The 21,423-nt window shown below is 30.5% G+C and overlaps 1 protein-coding gene across 5 annotated transcripts in view; it reads left to right on the top strand.

The window, feature by feature from the left end:
- Positions 1–21,423, top strand: part of LOC122509299 (aryl hydrocarbon receptor protein 1) — a 222,712-nt gene that overhangs the window by 84,646 nt on the left and 116,643 nt on the right. For all 5 annotated transcript variants that reach the window (XM_043623259.1, XM_043623258.1, XM_043623256.1 and 2 more), the window contains one exon: positions 18,104–18,294. Coding sequence is in view for 3 of the 5 variants with exons in the window: in XM_043623256.1 (XP_043479191.1) it covers positions 18,104–18,294 (191 nt within the window). In the remaining 2 variants the exon portion in view is untranslated. The remainder of the gene's footprint in view (positions 1–18,103; positions 18,295–21,423) is intronic.

The raw sequence follows: 21,423 nt of genomic DNA, 5'->3' as shown, positions 1-21,423 counted from the left end.
TTTTTGATAGTAATTGATGCATGCTATTCAAAAAAGTGTACTTTTCTGCACACTATTCATTATCCTGCTGCGCACTCTGCAGACAAGTGTAATTTTACGTTTAGTGTCAGGATTGCCACGCAATCTATAGAAATCTGGAAAACCTGTAAATGTCAGGGAATTATATAAATTTTGAAAAAACTTGAAAAAGTCAGGGAATTTTTATCGGAATCCTGGAAAATTATTGTTCTCCAAAGTTAATGTGCTTATTTTTGAAATCTAATTTTACTTAAATATTTCAAAATTAATTGAATGTTAAGAGTTGCGTATACAATTTTTATAAATAGATGAACTTCAAAAGGTTTTAATTTGAAATTTTTTAAAATTTAAATTTCAAATGAATTATATAATTAAATAATAAAAATTTCACAGGAATTCTATTATTTTCAATTTTTTTTATAAATTTCTTCGCAATTATTTAATTATTTTTATAAATAATCAAATTTTTGACAGAGATTCAATTATTTTTATAAATAATAAAATTCTTTAGAGGTTTTCAATTATTTTCATCACAGAAAAAAGTGAGTGTTATTTTAACACTGAATTCGGTGTTAAAAGTGTCTGCATCAAACTTTAGCTCGGAAGTGTTATTTTAACACCGAAAATAAGGTAAATTTTCTATTATAGAAAATTTATCCTCACTAAAATTACCCTACCAAAATTTACCCGCATCAAAAACAACACTCGCTTTTCTCTGTGATTAATAATAAAACTCGTCGCAGAATTTCAATTATTTTTAATACAATTTCGATGGAATTTCTCGAAAAATGTAATTATTCTTAAAAATTTTATTAAAATTCATCAAAGTAATTCAATTATTTTAAAAAGCTTTCCTATAATTCATTTATTAGAATTGTATTATTGTCAATACATTTTTAATTACATTTCTTGAAAGAATTAAATTATTTTCAAAAATTTTAATAAAATTCTATTTAACAATTCAATTTTTTTTCAAAATAAATTTAAATAACATTCTTATAGAAATTTAGTGAATTTCAATAATTTATCAAAATTCAATTATTTTCAATATCTACTATTTCATTAAAATTTCACAAAAGAATTCAATTATTTAAAAAGATAATATTAAAATTTGTCTCTAGAATTCAATTATTTTCCAAAGTAATAAAATTCTTTGCAGAAATTCAATTATAGTCAAAAGTTTAAAAACATTCTCATTAAAATTTCAATTATCTTTATAAATAATAAAATTTTTCTCCAAAAATCAATTATTTTAAAAAAATTTTAATCTAATTTGTCGGAAAATGAAATTATATTCTTAAAAATTGTATTGAAATTCGTCAAAAGAATTTTAATTACCTATTTAAAAATTTGTTGATATAATTCTTTGTGAGAGTTCTACGTTAAGACACATTTAATTTCTTCAATAAATTATTTATTTTTGTTTTTAAATAATTGAATTCTCGTGGAATTTTCTAATAAAAATTGATTTCAATATGAATTTTAATTAAAGTTTTAGATAATAATTGAATATTAAACTCTTTAAATTTGAATTAGTAAAAATGTTTTCTAATTTGAATTAGTTACTGACTTTTTGCTTTTGAATTAGCAGATTTTACTAATAAATAGTCGTTTCTACTAATTTAATAGTAAAATTCAAAAGCAAAAAAATCTAATTTCAATTAGTAAATATTTTTCCTAATTCAAATTTAGAGAGTAATTATTATAGCGTGAATTTTTAAATTTCATCGAAATTGTATTAAAAATAATTTAATTTTGAAAAGATTTCAAATTATAATCTTTCAAAGTTCAAACTGAAAATTGTGTAGATTTAATTTTTTTGAAAAAATTTAGTGAAACTTTTTTGAAATTATTTGAGGTTTTTATTTTCTAATATATAGGTATTTAATTGAAGAATTTCCGAATAATCGAGGAAATTTCGTAAAATTGAATTGTAAACAAAAGGATTTGAAAATTTCCGAAGAAAATTTTTAAAAATTATTGAAAATAATTGATTTAAAGAAGAATTTTAGTTAAAAAATTTAGAAAATAATTGAATTGAAAAATGATGAAAATAATTTTTATGAAGTTACAGTAACAATATTTTTATAATCTAAAATAATGATTTTATCACTCGGTTATGTTATTTTATAACAATTTTTCATAAGTTGTTTAATTTCAAAAAGGTTTCAATTTGAAGTTTTTGGAAATCTTAATTCTTATGGAAAAATAATAATGATTAAATATTTATTTAAAAAAGAAGTAATAGAACATTTTTCTGAGTAATAATTTTTAAACTGAATCAGAATATTCTTTAGTGTCAAGAAAAAGTAAGAATTTTGTCTGGAAATCAAGGGAAAAACAAAATTAAAATTTTTATGGCAACCCTGATTGAGTAATAGATAGATATAACTATGCAGAAAAGTGTACTTTTTTGCCTTGCTGCATACTCCTAAAGTAGTATAAGTTATCAGATTGAATCTTTTTACAACGTAAGAATTAAAAGAGAAAGAAGCAAAAGTTTCAGAAATTTTTGATGATGATGGGTGAATCTTGAATGAAGCTAGAACAAAGTGATAAAATTACTTTAGAGCAATGATTGTTTTCTTTAATGTGAAAATTAATTTTCAAAATATAAAGTGCGTGAACGCGTGTTATAAACGTAATTCATGATACTATCCTAAACGTCAGCGAGCTTGGGGGGATGAGTTGAGGTATAAAATGCGGAAAAATTGAAGAGTACAAGCACCGAACGTAAATTGCATGGGATTCCTGCGAATCGTGAGCAAAGCATCAGGATATTGAGGTGTATATATATAGAGAGAGAGATGCGAAACAGGTAGGCTATATACATATAGGTATGCTTTACTCTGGTTTGTAGCATAGGTCGTGCCACCTTGTGTTTTTGCCACTGTTGTACCCGGAGCACTTTCTCGGAACAAGCGAGATAACTCAGTCTGGTGACAAGTGCGAAGCCGTTTAAAGTCTTTGCTAGATATTGTCTTGGTCGCTTGAATGCCTGGTAACGTCGGTAGTTCATGCTTAGGAAGCGTCTCGTCTCGACGATATTTTCTCTTTCATTTCAACCTGCTTAACCTATTGATATACAATACTCGATAAAAGTCGCGCCGCTCGCTAGAGAAAACAATCTTTAGTCTACAATAAAAACTAAATAATAGTTTCAATTTTGATTTGTGATTTTTAGGCTTGATTTTAAAACTGTTTATTCGATTTGAAACAAAAGCGAAAAAAGCGAATTTCTATTTTCTTACTAAAACTCTAGATCGCCACTAGAAACTTAAGCTGAAAATAGTTTTGAAAGAGCGCAACCCACCTCTTTTTATAGCATCAGAGAATTTGCGTGGTCAAGAGAGAAGGTAAATTTGAATTCGAGAGATCTTGGAATTTAGATCTGGAGTGGAAGGGGTCTTGAGATGTTGAGAATACGATGAGAGTGTATGAGAAAAAGAAAAAGAAGAGTATAGGTTTGGAATAGGAATGATACAAAGAAGTCCTTTTTTGCAAGTGTGGTTCCTTTGGGATGAGATCCAAGTGGAGGAACAAGGTCCTGGTATGCGGTGATATCGACTCATTACCATTTCGGGTGCAAGGAGCAGGGTGCGACTTTGCATCCATTAGGATAATTGCTCTTTGGATCCTCGAATCTTCTTCCCGCCTTTTTTACTGATTGCCGTCGTGTATATAAACTCGCACGTGGAACACAGATTGGCGCCGTATGTGCAGAATTTGAATTTGTCAATTTTTTGGATTTTGTCCCTCTTTGAAGAAACCCTCGAGTGTAAACTTTATGAAAGGTTGGATTTCCTCTTCTTTTTGTAAGGTTGTTGCTAATAATTTGCAGAAAGAAGATCTTTTCTCGCTTCGCTCAAGCAGACACTTACAAACTTATCGGAAATCGCCTTCTTTCCCCACTAGTGACAAAATCAACTCTTTACTTGAAAGAACCATAAATTTCCTGAAAATAGTTTCTATCTAATTTCATTCTCTTAATTACAGACAATTTTCTGTCTTCATTTAGGAATTTTATTTAAGAAAATAGAGAAAAGTGTATACTTTTTTGGTGATGATGTGGCAACTTCCGCATGAGTCTCGTTAGTGTTTTTTTTTTTTTTTTGAAAAACGCTTCTTTTTATCGAAGAGCCAAGGAGAAGTGTATAAATTTGAGAATAACAGAATACGCGTGAGAGATATCGCAACGAAATACTTGTACAATGTTGTTGTTGGTCTGATGAAGATGTTTCGAAAAGTTGAATTTAGTTTGCAATGTAAATTTAGAGAAGTACATTGTCGAGGTCTATATGGTTCGCGGTGATAAATCTTGGCTTCCTTGACTTTTCCATATCTCTTTGGAGAATAAGAGACACATACAAAACACACATTTGGGGAGGTATCGCTACGAATAGAGGGCGAACGATTCCATTAGATAATTAATTTTCCACTTAATGAGTCCGCGAGACATATGTTAATGCGAAACGTTGGACATTTACATTTACGGTAGCCACACGATCGAGTGCCCCAGCACCTTGTTTTGCACTTGGACTATATCTATATAAGAGACACTGAACAGATACGTCGCTTCGAGTCCAAAAGAAGTGTTGAGAAAGAAAGAGAGCGAGAAACAAAAAAAATAAAGAGGGGGGCACTAATCTCTCTCACCGACGCGACGGGTATAGGAGGCCAACACCCGATAAATGGTTTTGGGATCGTCGCTCGCCACAAAACTTATTTTCTTTTTCGGATACGTATCTTTTTCTTTTTCTCCACTGTAGGATTTTTTCCACACATGGAGAATAGGGGTTTTTTTCCTACGTGTTTCTACTTTTGAAAACATTTCGATATGCAGTCCGTACAGAAATCAAAGTATGGACAAAGTTTTCTTCATGGTTTCCAAAGCATTCGAAACTATGGGAAGAGTTAGACAAAGTATGGGCAAAGGATGAATTCAATGTTTGGAAATTTTTGCTAGCCTTTGTTAGCCTTTGTAAGACAGTAATACTTGCTTAGCCTTTGCTAGCTCTTGCTATTCTCTGCTGTCCACAAAATTAAGGCTTTTTCTCCAGCGAGAAATTTAAAATCAATGATGTCGAGAAGTTGAAAACAATGATGATGATAGGTGCTTGAAATGTGGAGTGAAAGTGAATGGGCTTGTAATCAATTTGAATTGGTCAATTGTGCGGTAATTTTGAAATTGATGACTTTGGCTTTATCTCTTTGACAGCTGGGAAAATATTCCTAGGAATTGTGTGTGGGCACGCGCATCCAGCCAACCGAATAGGCTATTGTTGAACGTTGATCCTTGTCTTCAATACAGGTAGCCATTCTCGTCTGTGGGCAAATTTATGAGCGGGTCGAAAACAGATCTAAGCGTGAGATGTGAAGTGTTTTGCCACGCGACAAAGGTCGTATAACGTGCGTGCGAAGGTGAGAGGTCCATTTCTATATTATCCTCTTAATCTAGTAGACAAATCGCGCAAATCAACATCCGTAACATATCCATACTTGTTTAAATTAAGAATGCAAAGTTTTATTCATAGTCTCCGATTTTTGTCTGTAAAATCTTATCACTATTGTCGAACAAATTATTAACAGAGTTTGGATAATACAAAAAAATTTAGTTGCTGATAAATTATTAACAGTTTGGATAATACAGAAAAATGTAGTTACTGATAAATTATTAACCCTTTTTAGTTAATACAGTTTCTGCATTTTATGGTAAATTCCGGTTAAATTTGATGAGAATGGCAATGGACGAAAAAGAAGAATGGCAAAAAGAGACGAGTTTGAGTAGGAGTCATGTCCCTTAATTCGTGGCAAGTTAGCGAGAAGAGCGACAACGGAACGATCGAAAAGGTTCGATTACCTGAGAAATCGGAGGTATCGCTACAGAAGAATCGGATCTCAATCTGCGCAATTAAAGGAGATTCGCGAGGGTTTCCCGTGGACGTCCCACGCCTGGCTTTGTTTACGGCATAGCACATACCTACTGCCACCTTGGTTCCTATCGACCATCTCTCCCTTTGCCAACGTTGAATTTCACATCCGCACCAATATATCCCCACGTGTGCTGTTGCTCTGCCACATGGATTTACTTAAACTTCTTATTCTTTTTCTTAAGCACAAGGCTCTATAATTATTTTTCGGCTCAAGTTTATAACATCTAGTCGATTCCATCAGCGATCTCGTGAAGGAAAGTTTATGAAAAATAGTTTTATTTTGATCTGTGAGTGAAAAAAGAAATTCTTCTTAGCGATAGATGAAGAAAGTACATCAATTTTGGTACAAAAGGAATCTTAAAAGAAAAAAAAGAAGATTGGTTGATTTTGTAACTAGTGGGAAAAGAAGATGTTTTCCGATGAGTTTGTAAGTTGCTGCTCTCGCTTCGCTCAAGCAGACACTTACAAACTCATCGGAAAACATATTCTTTCTGCAAATTGTTTTATGCTTTAGGTAACACCTCATTAGGAAAATTTTTTGAAATACTTACATTTGAGGTTGAATTTTCCACACGGGCGGCAGGGAGTAAAGTGGCACTTTTTTAAACAGTCTATTTATGTAACTTCATATAGACTTTTTTTTGATATGTTTTCAGTAATGCAATAAAAATTGTACGGAAAAGATTATTTGCAAAAAAAACAGATGGAGATATTCTTACGTCATTGCGGTGCAAATACTATATAAATCGATAAATCTGTCAGTGCATTGATTTGGCGTCTCTCTTGTCCACGCGAGTTCGCCAACGCAAGATATATATCTTTCATCTTATATGCGGGCATGTTATCGGATTCGGAAATCGGCTTCGTAATTTAGTTACGAATTGACAGTTTATTCCTCCATATTCACAGCTAATGAGTCGAGACAGAGAGAAAGAAATATGGAGAAAGACAGGGAAAGAAGGAAAAAGAAAGAAAGAAAGAGAGAACGAGATTTACACAAATGACGCCAATAATATCCATACCTATGTCTTTATTATAGAAAGTTTATATGTATGCGATAATTGGAATAATGATCGCGATCTTCTTGGAATGGGTGACCCATATAGAATATTAATTAACACCAAGCGTCGACAAATTGTGACAAGTTAGTCAACATTACAGAGCCATTTCCATCACTTTTTTGTATATATAGACATAGAAAGAGAAAGAGAGAAAAAAGTTAGAGAGAGCTAGGCCGTACGTGTATAAAGATAATCGCCATAGTTTCACAGGTATATAGAATTATTTAACTATTTATAAGACTCACGTTCGCTAAGTTGGCACAGAAATTGATTACTAAGTTATACATGAAAGTGCAAATTATTAAGGTGAATTTTAAAGTAATGTTTGTCTATACCCAAAGTGTACTTTCATGTAATATCAATTTTAAATATGTACAGATGTCTACGCATTTAGAAAAAGAAATTGAAAGAAAATTATTTTAACCCCTTCACTGTGTTTGACGTCTATAGAGGCAAAAATAATTCGTGCCACCAATGCGTGTATGACCGCTGTACGAGCATCTAATTGGAAAATCACTGTAGTAAATTAAATATGAATTAATTAATTAATGCTCATTCGGGAGATTTTGAGGTCTCTAAATCCAAATCTTTAGTCAAAATTTAAAAATTCAAAATGGCGGCTCCAGAATGGTGAACAAACAAAATTTTAAATTCATAAACTTTGAAATTTTTTGATCCCCATTTTGAATTTTGACCAAATATTTGGTTTCAGGGACCCCAAAAACAAAATATGATGATATCACAAGTACCTATTAAAAAGAATACAAAATTCAGCACATTTGTGGCACGAAAACCTTATTTTAACTATACACTGCTAAGGGGTTAATAACCATTTTCTAAATTTCTGAATTTCCTTTTTTTTAAAAAAATTGAGAAAAATTTCGAATTTGCGAATTTTGAATCTAGAAGCGATATTTCGAATTAAGAGTTACATTGGTGAAATGCGTGTTATGTGCCTAAAAGTCTGCAATTAATTTCGTTTCAAGTTTACGTCGCTAGACATGCAACTTTGATTTTTTATTAATGATCTGTTTACATGCAATACTTCATAGATGAATACACAGCTGACGCTTCTGTGAATGAATTTCGATGTCTTACCTACTAATGAAACATGTACTGCACATTACATGTGGTGCGAAATTTATTTTTCGTTTTTAGCATTTTAAATTGTATTTTATGTTAAGTTTACCCTATAAACAAACATAAAATACAATTTCAAATAGGCTCAATAGGTAAGCTTAACATAAAATACAATTTCAAATGCTAAAAAATCTTGAAAATTATTTAAAAATCATATAAATAAAAGAATTCAACATACAAAATATTTATTCATTTAAATATTTGAATAGGTATTTATTTTAAATAAATTTATTTAAATCTTTCGGAATGAAAAGTCAAAGAAACTTAATTGTGAAAAGTAATTGTTTTTTCTATATATAAGTGTTGAAATAATAAGAAGGAAAAATAGAGGAATTAATGGGGAAAAAGTGTAGAAAGGATTTTTTTAGTGTGATTCGTGAACTTGTTTGAAATCAAAGATCGAAAACTCGCACGCCATTCAGTTGACTAGGGTCAGGCGTGGAGTTCTCTTAGCTTCTTCGATATCCGTTAACGACTTTTTAAGTGAGCTCCTAGCCAGGCCCACGGCATTCCGAAGATCCCTATCCTAATCTCACTTTAATTCGATCTACCGTTACGCCATACGGCGCTACAATATCTTTCCTCTTCTTTTTTTATTCTTAAAAAACATTCATCAAAAGAAAATCAAGTCGCCAAAAATGATAGTCTCTAGAGACAGCTGTCTTAATTTTCTGAACGTGTAGCCTACATACTCGAAAAAAATATCGTCAAACTGATACAAAAAAAAAAAATACGACCGGAAATGTACTTCGCATAAGTATAATGTCATATTTTTTTGTTAAATTATCCCCCCCCACCCTCTTTCTCTCTTTCTCTTTCTTTGTTTCTTTCTTTCTTCTCTAACACTTCAGATTCGAGCAACATTTTGCAACTAGTTTTCAAATTTTGTAATTTTTTTTTGTCTATTTAGAAAAATATTTTGCTTTTCGTAAATTACGTGTAAGACATTTTTTGGAAATTTTACCCCCCCCCCCAACATTAACGCTATTTTTTCTATTGGCTGTAAGAAATAGCTGGAAAATTTTGAGACTAGAACATTTGTAGTCTACTAAATTTTAGACTAAAAAAGTTTCAGTATACAAAATTTTGTGGACTTAAATTTTTTGAGTCTAAAATTTTGTAGACTATCAGACTTTATTAGTCTAAAAAATTTTGGGCTAAAACATATTTAGTCTAAAATTTTGTAGAATAAAACTTTTTTAGTCTAAAATTTTGTAGAATAAAACCTTTTTAGACTAAAATTTTGTAGAACAAAACTGTTTTAGTCTAAAATTTTGTAGGATAAAACTTTTTTAGACTAAAATTTTGTAGAAAAAAACTGTTTTAGTCGAAAATTTTGTAGACTAAAACTTTTTTTAAACTAAAACATTTTTAGTCTAAAATTTAGTAAACTGCAATTGTTTTAGTTTAAAATTTTTTAGATTAAAACTTTTAAAGTCTAAAATTTTGTAAACTTTAATTTTTTTTTTAGTCTAAAATTTTGTAGACTGAAACTTTTTTAGTCTTGAAATTGTTTGGACGAAAGTTTTTTTTAGTCTAAAATTTTCTAGACCGCAACTTTTTTAGTCTCAAAATTGTTTGGGCTAAAGCTTTTTTATAGTCTAAAATTTTGTAGACTAAAACTTTTTTAGTCTAAAACTTTGTAGACTAAAATTTTCTAGATTAAAATTTTTCTGATTAAAATTGTTTAAAATTTTTCTGACTAAAATTATTTTAGTCAGCATTTTACATATAATAAATAAATTGCGCAAATAAGTATTAAAGGCGCACAAAAGACGAATTGAAATTGAAAATATGAAATAAATTGTGCTGTGAAGTTTTTATTTTTCACGCACAATAGGTGCGTATTACAAGAGAGTCGTAAACACAAGTTGCAGAGGTGTTTAACCTATATATGTATATAAATAAAAAAAGGAAGCAGTATATATGATAAAAAAAAATGAAATACAACCGGAAATGTACTTAGGATAAGTATAATACTTCACTTGGTGAAATTTGTGAGTGAATATAAAAGCCAATTCTCGTCTGTCTGTATAATACTGCATCCTGTGAGCCAAAGAATTGACCATATGGCTGTGTATGTTCAAATTCGAGACTCGTAAATTGCTAGTCTTCGATTTGAAACTAATAGCATTTCTCCAACCAACCGAGACCCAGGCGTATGTCACGAATTTCAATGAAATCTAAATTGTTACTTCACTAAAAATTGGAAAATTACCGTCTAAATTTGTGATGTATTCAAATTTATTGCTATTGTTATTATTTTTGGTACTATTTTTCTTACTGTTTTTATTCTTTTTCTTACTATTTTTATTATTTTTGTTACTATTTATTGTTACTGGGACAAATACTTAATTGTTGCTATTACTAATACTATTATTTCATTACTATTATTATTGTTGTTATTATTATAATTATCATTTTTTTTATTCTGTTTATTATTATTTTTTCTGTTGTTATTATTATTTTTATTACTATTATACAGAAAGAAGCTTCGCTTGGGGGTCGGTTACGTAATTTATTTTCAACTTTCACTATCATTTTCACTATCATATTTACTTTCATTTTCACTTTCACTTCGACGAATTTTTACTTTCGTTTTCACTTTGATAGAATTTTATTTTTACTTTTAGTTTCCCTTTCACTTCGACGAATTTTTACTTTCGTTTTCACTTTGATAGAATTTTATTTTTACTTTCACTTAGATAATTTTTTTTTTCATTTTATTTTCATTTTCACTTTGATAGAATTTTATTTCTACTTTCATTTTTACTTTCACTTTGATAATTTTTTTTCATTTTATTTTCACTGTCACTGAGACAAATTATTATTTTCACTTTTATTCTCTTAGAAAGTGAAAATATAAATCTGTCAAAGTGAAAATGAAAGTGAAAGTAAAAATAAAATAACTTAATCGACCCCCAGGGGTCGATTACATAATTTTATTTTTACTTTCACTTTCATTTTTACTATGATTCTGATGAATTTCATTTATTACTTTCATTTACACTTTGAGAAATTTTCATTTTCACCTTGATGGTTTTCATTAAATTCATTTTCTTTTTGAAGAAAAAATAAAATTTAATTGAAAGTGAAAATTTATTACAGTGAAAATAAACGAAAATAAAAATATACTTCAAAGTAAAAATGAAAGCGAAAGTGAAATAAAAATTCTGTTAAGTAAAAATGAAAATAAAATTCTTTCATAGTAAAAGTGGAAATGAAAATTTATTAAAGTGAAAGTAAAAGTGAAAATAAAAAACTCAAAATAAAAAATTCTATCAAAGTGAAAACGAAAGTAAAAATGAAAATAAAAATGAAAGTAAAAATAAAATTCTATCAAAGTGAAAACGAAAGTGAAAATTCGTCGAAGTGAAAGGGAAAATGAAAGTAAAAATGTTAGTGAGAATGATAGTGAAAGTGAAAATGATAGTGAAAGTGAAAATGAAAGTCAAAATAATAATTGTTATTATTTTATTATATTGGATAATAGTAGTAATATTTCAAGTAAGCAGAAAGAAGGCAATAAAATAAAAAAAATATGAAAGAAATGAAATTATTAATTTCTAAATAAAGTGTAAAGTTGTTTATCTTGATTAAATGGACATTTACCTTAAGGTGTATCTAATTAAAATGCCTAAAAATGTTTTTGAGCTAATTAAAAAGGCCTAATAAAAATGATGAAGTACTACTTGGAAATTCTAATGGGCTATCTTTTATATTTATATACAATATGGGAGTGAAAAGGCCTTTTTAGAAATAAATTTCGATTAATGAGAGAGAAAGAGAGAGAGGGAGAGAGGGTCCTAGAATTTCTATCATTATATTATGGCTCTCGAGTCCCTAAAAATGTAATGTATGTTGTCTGCCATATTCCTCGTTCAGCACCCCGGAACTGACTATATAGTTATCTGCTCTCGAAAATCCATAGTGGACCCACCCTCGATAGCGCTTGCGCGGCCCCCCTCGTTCCGACCATTTCGTCCACCCACCCGCAACGCTTATACCTATACGATCGCGAGAGAGCATAAAATGTCTATGTGTACATATACATAGAGAGAGAGAGAGTCGGTAAATACACTAGAGGGAGAGCTTAACTCTGCTATAAAACACAAAATGGCGGATCCACTTTGATAACAGCTTCTTTAGCAGGTTTACTGCTGAGGAGAATAGAGTTTTTCGTATATAATGATCTCGAATTCAGACGATTAGTGTAGCATCGAAATGGGGCTTTACTAATTTTCCTTTGTCATTTGCTGAGTGAATTAAATAATTGGGAATTGTTTTTTTTTTATTGCTTTTCGTATATTCTAACTCCAAACGCATTTACTCCTCTTTTTTATCTCTTTCACCAATAATTAGAGAAGAAGTAATTATATTCATATTATATTTGTACTCCTTTCGGAGTTAATTCACTATTAAACTTTAGAAATAACTCCAAAAGGAGTAAGTGACAAACTTGTTTATTTCACTCTAGATTAACACCTTTTTGGAGTAGATTTTTAACTCAAAAAATTTTACTCCTTACCATCGATGCACTTTACTCATAAAAATTTTTGCAATCTATAAGATTAAAATAATTAATTTTCAACTAATTTTTGCATTGATAAAACTGTGTCTCTATCCCAGACTTTGCAATCGATAAATAATTTTAAAAAAGTAGCTTTCAAACTAAAAAAAGTAGTAAAAAAGTAGTTATCGAAAAATTAAACTTGACGACCAAAAAAAAATTGATTTTAGACACTTCACGAAAATGACGAAAATTTCATTCCATATTTTTTATTTTCCTGACTTTTTCCTAATTTTCATCAAAAATATTTACTTCTTTCTTATACTGAAAATAAATTGAATTCCTGCAACGAATTTTTTTATTCATGAAAGAATTTAAAAATTTAGAAAAATAATTGAATTCTTGTGAAGAATTTTATAAAAATTTTTAAATAATTGATTTCTTTCGTCTAATTTCATGCAAATTCTAATTTCAATAATTGAATTCCAGAGAAAGTTTTATTATTCATAAAAAAAATTGAATTCTTACGAAGATTTTTACAAACAAATTTTTAAATAATTTAATTCTTTCGAAGAATTTTATTAAAATCTAAAAGAATAATTGAATTAAAATTGTATTTAAAACAATTGATTTCTTTCGAACAATTTTTTAAAAATATTTGAAAATAATTAAATTTCTGTGAAAAATTTTGTTACTTTTTAAAATATAATTGAATTCTTCATAAGAATTTTATAAACATTGTTTTAAATAATTAATTTTTTCAAAATATAATAAATATTATGAAATTTTTTTTTAAATAAGGGGCCCCCCCTCCCCCATGTAACGCAATGTTGTATACATTAGCGCCATTTTTTCTGCTGACCGTAACAAATAGCTTGACCCCCCCTCCCCCCTAAAGCGTTACGTATTTTTTGAAAGGCCCCTAATTGAATTAAATTGAAAAATTCCACAATTGAATTCTTGTGGAAAACTTTATTTGTGAAAATAATTGAATTTTTCGATTAATTAATTTACACTGAAAAAAAAATTTATTTGATTCAAAAAACCGATTAATTGACTATTATCAATTAAATATTTAATTGAATCAAATAATATTTATTGAAGTCAATTAAATGTTATTTGCTTCAAATACTGAAATTATTTGTTTAAAAAATGCCATTTAATTGACTCCAATAAATATTATTTGATTCAAGTAAATATTTAATTGATAATAGTCAATTAATCGGTTATTTGAATCAAATAAATTTTTTTTCAGTGTAAAATAGTTTTGAAAATAATTGAAATTTTTCGTTGAGTTTTATTATTTATAAAAAAAATTAAATTCTTACTTAGAATTTTATCAAAAAAATTTTTTAAAAATTGAATTTTCATGAAAAATGTTTTTTTAGTGAAAGTAATTGAATTATTGTGAAGAATTGTATCAAAATTTTGTTAAATAATTGATTTTTTTGAAAATGCTATTCTAAATTAATTGAATTACTATGGAAATTTTATTATTTATAAAAATAATTGAATTTTTGGTGAATTTTATCAATTTTTTTTTTAAATAATTGAATTATTTTGCGAAATTTTATGAAACTACTAGATATTGAAAATAATTGAATTTCGAATATTTTTTAAAAATAATTGAATCGTTTTAAAGAATTTGATTATAATTTTTGAGAATATAGTTTTTCTTATTCCTAGAATTAGCGAATTGAGAAAAAAAACTTGTTTTTTGATTTGATATCCTTAGAAATAAAACTGTCAGTTTAAAACATTATTTCTGGTTGTTTTAATCCATGTTGGTGTCAAATACTTTAATTTTTTTTACAAAAAATTTTTTTTAACTTTAAAATTTATTTTTAGTGTTAATAATTTTCTATGAGCAGAAAATTAGAACGTAGTTGAAATATTTGTAATTTTCATTTACTGGTATTGTAATTAATTATTGAAAACTTTGTAGCAAGAACCAGACATAGTCCATTAAAATGAAATCGGGCTGCGTCTGGTGCGCTTGCATCAAGGGATTCAATTTTGATGATAGAATAAATTGGAGAAAATGGAGAAAAGGTTGAAAAAGAAAATATGTTGTTTTTTTAATATCGTTTTCAATTTGAAACTTATGAGGAATATGTCAGTCGTTTGATTTAGAGGTGAAACCACCACCCTCTCTCGAGTGCGTTGCCGTGTTCACGCTTCGTGGACTCGATTGGTATCTGCACGTGTATATACACGACCTGCCTAATGCGAGGGCAAAAGTTGCGTCTGTTAAAGGTGTATACAGTAATAAGCTTGCGCCAGGGGAAATATTACCCTTATCACCTGGACTACTGTCTGATCGATTAAATTTTCAAAAATTTACCCTCTATGTCACATTTCTTTTTTCACAAACTTAAAGGGTTTTATTTATTTTGAGAATATTCTTTCAATTGTCCATTTTCGTGCGAATGGTGTTTTTCTGTTTTTTAATATTTCATTTATAAGACATGACCGGGTGAGAAAATCATTATTGTATTTTAATTTATTCAAAAATTAATAAATGTTAAATGTTCGGGCTAGTTATATTTTTGTCAGTAATTGGTGCGTAGTTTTTCACTTTTGGTCCGTAAAGTCCGTGTTTTTAAATACTTTCACTGGTTCGAGCTTTTTAATATGGAAGACTTTGAATTTAAATATGCTGTGAACAAAACGGTAGATAAATGCGGACACGGTAGATAAATGCGGACATTACTGATTTGCATGTCAATAGAGGAAGAAATGTGCGTATTTTAAATCTTTGGCGCGGTCCAGTTAACTCATGAATCTTTGCATCACTAATCGAGACATTTAATACAATGCAAAGGCACTCTTATAATCCGTACACTCGCAGGCGCACGTTTGCACGCCATGTGTGAAATTGCATGAGTAGGTATGTAGGTTGTAAAGTCATAGTGCATGAGATATTCGTGAATTTATTAATGAATTACTGACACGCGGTACTACTAATGCTTACTATCAACTTCAATTCTAGTATATATATCTTCATTATACTCTTCTTTTTTTTGTACACGTCTCCTTTTATTATTCTTTGAAAACTATATATAGAGTGTGCAGGCTAATCTTCTACTTCTTTTGCGAAACATTCGTTTTTTTTTAATTATAAAATTGCTTTAATTTACGGGATCGTTCTTTTTTTCTTGAATTATGAACAATTTTGTCTTGTTTCAAGTTAGGGGTCGTTCTTCTTTAGGTTTTGGGCCTAGGGCCGAAACATTTATATAGCTAGACTTGAGTCTCCGTCAGTTGTTATCCTAACGGCCCCCAAAGGGTCCGTAACGTTAAACCATAGCAGCCGTTGCTACGGTTATGGTTACCATAGCAACCGTTGCTATGGTTTTAGTAACCATAGCAACCGTTTCCATAGCAAACGTTTTTATGGTTTTGATTTATAAAATAAGGATATAGCCTTAATTTAGAAGGTAAATTTCGTTTCAACTTAATTTAAAAAAAAAAATAGTAAATAAGAATCAAAGATATAAAATTTCAATAAGAAAGTTTCGTTTCGACTTAATTTAAAAGGAAAATAGTAAATGAGAAGAAGGGGGCAAAATTCTCGTTGGATTCATTTGTAATTAAATCAAGATATTTTTGTACACACGTGTTTGGACTAGTTTTGAGCGGAGCACAAGAAAACCTTGAAATGTGATGTTTGGCACGAGCTCAAGTTGATAGATATAAATATAACAAAGTCGTTTTATGGTAAAGAGTTGGTTGGCGATAATGGAATGTATGTTTGTGTGTAAGAAGAAGTTCGTTGGTGTGCATGCAGGTCGATCGCGCGCATCCAACCATGCTTGACTCTAAACCACCGAGAGTCCTGACTGCGATCGATACGCACAGTGTTGCCTTATTAATATGCATTGCCTTTCTTCCTGTTTTCATCTCTGCCTCCTATACTTGTTTCCGTATGCCACCCCCCCCCCTCCCTCCTCCCTAGCAGTCGAATACTTTTTCCAGCAACATTTAATGTGTTTCTTATACTATTTATAACTGATTGGAAATCTTATTTTCAAGATCGTGTGTGCATACAAAAGTCTTGTTAGGACTTTTCTTTTTCTGAAATTCCGGGGATTTTTTTTTGTAAGTTCTGTACTTTTTTGTGCTTTTTGCACTTTTCTTCAAGTTACAGTGCTTTTTATGTACTTTGTCTAGTTTTTAATTATTTTCCGTACTTTTCAGTGCTTTTTCTATACTTTTTAAACTTTTTGCTATGCATTATATGCTTATTGTGCCTTTTCAATACTTTCTGAGTTTTTTACTATGTATTCTATAATTTCTGGATTTTTTACTGTATTTTCTGTATATTTTACTGTACTTTCTGTGCTAGTGGGAAAAGAAGATGTTTTTCGAGGAGTTTGAAAGTGGCTGCTTGAGCGAAGCGAGAGCAGTAACTTTCAAACTCCTCAGAAAACATCTTCTTTCTGCATTTGGTACTTTGTGTAACACCTGCTTTCCAAAGGGTGTTTTCCAAAATGTTTTCCAAAATGAATTTTTATACTATTTTAATTAATGAATATCATTTTATGCTGATAATAGTAAATATTATATGCTATATACAGAAAAGTGTGCAGAAAGATATACTTTTTTGCATAGTGTGCAGTTAAGTAAAGAAAGGTGTACAGCACCTGACAGTCGCACCATGTCCGGTAGCATTTAGTCTTCTACTCAAAAATTCTCAACCGCGAAAGAAACCCAAAGCAGAAGAAATAATAGAGATGAAATAATCTCTGAAAAGACATGTCACAGAAGGATATGTATAATAACTCGAAGGAGATTATACTGTTCTTGTGGTGTATAGAGAGAGAGATGGAATAGTAGGTACGGCGTTCAGGAAGGAAGTGCAAAGCCGAGTGGAAAGGCTGTAAAAATAGTGGTTTTAATTAAAATGCTTAGGGGTTAGAAAGCGTGATGAATGAGGTTGTGTATCGCCGCCCAGCAGCGTCAGAGAACTCTATTAATTATCAGATGACACAAAATCCATTACCAGCGACGAGGTTCCCGAGGGCGGAGGTTCGTTCCGGATTGGACTTTGGAACGTTGTCTGAACTGGACTGGTTCGGACGCCATTAGGACGACGAGAGAAGCGGCTTTGTTTCTTGTCTCGGCCGCGCGCTCTCGCACTCGTGCAAAACAAAGCTAATTATTCCAATGCAAAAGGCGAGAATGAAAAAGGGTCACGCGTCGCGTTAAAGAACGAAACCTGTCCTGAACTCTATCAACGACTTTTTTTTCAAATGCGACGAGAACGTCGGAAATAACTCTCCCAACTGTACTAATGTTAATAATGTTTTTGCTAACTTGGTATTTTTTCTTTTGTTTGTTCTTTTCTTTCTTCTTCTTTTTTTCTTTTTTTTCTACTTTTCCGATTCTTTAAAGTGTATTGTACGATTATTGAAAGTATGATTTTTTTCTGTTTACAGTTTGAAGCCACCTCAAAAGGATGGAGTCACAAAATCGAATCCAAGCAAGAGACATCGTGAACGTCTCAACGCTGAACTGGATACTTTAGCTTCTTTACTTCCCTTCGAGCAGAACATACTTAGCAAGTTGGATCGCCTCAGCATCCTCAGGCTCAGTGTTAGTTATCTACGTACCAAAAGTTACTTCCAAGGTAAGATTTATACTCGAATAATTTTCTCCTAATCGACTCAATTTACGGATAAGTTTTTGTCTCCTAAAAACAAGAGACTAACTCCTAACAAGAGGCTTGTTTTGGATCCATTGGAATTATTTTTCAGGAACTTATTCTCCGAATTAGTAAAAATTTAGTCACTAATTAACATTAGTAGCAGAAATATTCACTAATTTTAAGTACATTACTACTTTGATTAAAAATACAAGTATTTTGAAATGGACAATCCAAAATATATTTGGTATAAGATATTAAGGACTAACATCCTATTCCAAATATATTTTGGGTAGAAGTATTTTGAAGCAGTTGAAGTACTTTCTTTATACTTTAGTACTTGAAGATAGTTTCAAAAGGCGAGTGTGTGTTTTTTTTATTGTCAAAACTGTATTGTATCGTATCATATTTATCGGAAATTTATGAATAGTTTTGCCAGGGAATAAAGAGATACATTAGAGTTTTTACGAGTTTTACGAAGCACGCGACTCACTCGTTACCTCTTTTAGAAAACAATGCCACTTGAAAACAATACCGCAACCAACCCCCAGTTCATCTTTTCTTCTTTAGACCCCCATATCGATCTCTTATTGAAATGAAGTTATTTTTGCCAGGCGCATATTTAGTAGCTCTTGACCTATTCTCCTTAAAAATATGTCAAATCAGTATTATAAATTGTTGTAGCTATACCAAATTGCAAAAATTTGGTATAATTGTTATACTTTATGCAGAAATTGAACCTAATGCGAAAATTTAGTATTTTTTTGAAAATTTTGAATCTTTCCTAATTTGGCTGCTGTAAAACGTAATCAATATTTATGTCCAGAAAAGAAACGACATTGAAAGTTTTGGAAATTTAGAAATTAAATAGAGAAAAAATTCTGTACACTTTTCACAATTTTCCTGCATACAATGCAGAGAAGTGCATTTCTTTTTATTACTTTACTGCAAACTATTAAGAAAATTGTACTTTTCTGTACTGCAAACAATTCGGAAAATTGTACTTTTCTGCGCCATTTTCATTATTTTGCTCTAAACTATGCAGAAAAAATGCAGAAAAATCCTTATTATTCTACTGCATACTGTGCGAAAAAGTGTACATTTTTGCACACTTTTCAATACTCTAATGCATTTTTTTCTATTCCTTCGCTGCATACTGTGCAGAAAACTATATTTTTTAGCACACTTTTCAGTACCTTGCTGAAAACTGTGCGGAAAAGTGTAATTTTCCGCACTGCAATCAACATTTTTCGTTAATCCTCTCAGAAGAGGAAAAAAATTTCTCTTTTAAAGACACTAAAAATATTTTTGTAATAAAAATGAAATATGATGGAGGAACATTTTTAAGGAATAAATATTTTTCTTAATTTGGAATTTTATTTATTTTTTCTTAGTGAACGATCGCTATTTATTTTTATCAAAAAACTAGATCATACAACCCATAAAAGTATAGAAACCTTCAAGACAATAAACTAGGTTCTATCTCTTCTAATAATCATTACGAATCTTATCTATTAATTTGAGAATAATCTTTTAGTTCAATCTCTGACTTATTTGACTACTGATTATCTGACCGATTTGGAATATGAATCGTTCTACTGTTTCTATTCTCAGTCGATGAAAATTACCTGTAGTATAATTTGCCAAGTCGATATAAGTGGATGACAATAAAATTGATCCACACTTTTTGCGTATATAAGAATAGAATTTAAAACTTTGTATTTGAGAATTTCGAAATTTGAAACATGCTGATGGATAGTAATAATATTCATAGTCATAATAATGATAATAATATTTTATTAAGAATGCAGGAAAGTAATAAAATGAATTGCAGAAAATTACATTTTTTGTATAGTGTGTAGGGAAGTATTGAAAAGCGTTCGGAAAAGTACACTTTTCTGTACATTATGCAGCAGAGTAATAAAAAAGCGTGCAAAAATCGACACTTTTCTGCATTCTATGCAGAAAAGTAATAACAAGAAATGCAGAAAAATTTTCAGCAAAGTACTGAATAGCGTTCGAAAAAGGACACTTTTCTGCATAGTATGCAGCAAAATCTTGAAAAGCGTGCAGAAAAGTGCACTTTTCTGTTTAGTACGCAGCAAAGTATTGAAAAGCGTTCGGAAAAGTACGGTTTTCTGTATAATATGCAGTAAATTAATTAAAAGCGTGAAGAAAAAAGTACAGAAGAGTGCAACTGTGTTTGCAAGTGTAACACGAGATTAATTCACAATAAAAAAAACAGCACTCGTTGATTGCAGAGAACCAAGAAGCAAGTCATGTAAATTACGAGTAAAGTATAAATGATAACAAAAAGATGATAGAGGAAATCGGTGGCAAAATGATATGCAAGTTAGCGAAGCAGGTCCATGGGCGCGCACGTATCGTTCATCTCGCAGTATATCACGGTAGGGAGCAGGTCCAAGAATGGGTGCTTGGAGAGCACGGGTCTTCTCGTGGCGAGCGCGTGGGTATATGTATATACGCCTTAGGTGCATGTCTATAAAATGATTCTCTACATGTGTTCGTAAAGGTTGTAGGGTTGTAGGACTAGTAGCAGACTCTTGTATTGTTCACACCACTTTAATAGGTAGGTATTCATTGTCGGAGCTCGAATCTTTCGACCAGACTCCCAGGCGCTGTGCACTGTCGTCCGATGCTCCGATACACTTGCCGCTTTCTTTACACACGGGGACCCTTCACCTTCTTCTTCTCACTTCTCTGTAGCAGTTGCTGCTGTTGTTGTTGTTGCTCCAGCACCTCGACAAGTCCTATTCCGCCTACCCATTTACTTTATTCCATCTCACTGACCTTTGCCTACTCTCGAGTGCTTCTTCAAAATTATTCTATGTATTAACTCTTCTCGGTTGGAAATTTGAAACTATTTTTTTTTTTTGAGGAAATTCTAAACCGTCTGCACTCTTTGGATCTATTAGAGATTCAAACCGCTAAAATTGTACCTGCAGCGGTCGAGTTTTAACTGAGGCGGTGATTCTCTGTTGCAAGCATCGTACTCTTCTTTTTTCGTAGTAGATTTTAATCTACTTTTTTTTACTTTTTCTATATTAACTGAATAAATGAAAACGTTTATTTATTCAATAAATTATTTATTTC

The sequence above is a fragment of the Leptopilina heterotoma genome, unplaced genomic scaffold (genome assembly GCF_015476425.1).
Source record: "Leptopilina heterotoma isolate Lh14 unplaced genomic scaffold, ASM1547642v1 Lhet_60, whole genome shotgun sequence".
NCBI classification, from domain to species: Eukaryota; Metazoa; Arthropoda; class Insecta; order Hymenoptera; family Figitidae; genus Leptopilina; species Leptopilina heterotoma.
This window is presented reverse-complemented; position numbering and strand designations above follow the sequence as displayed.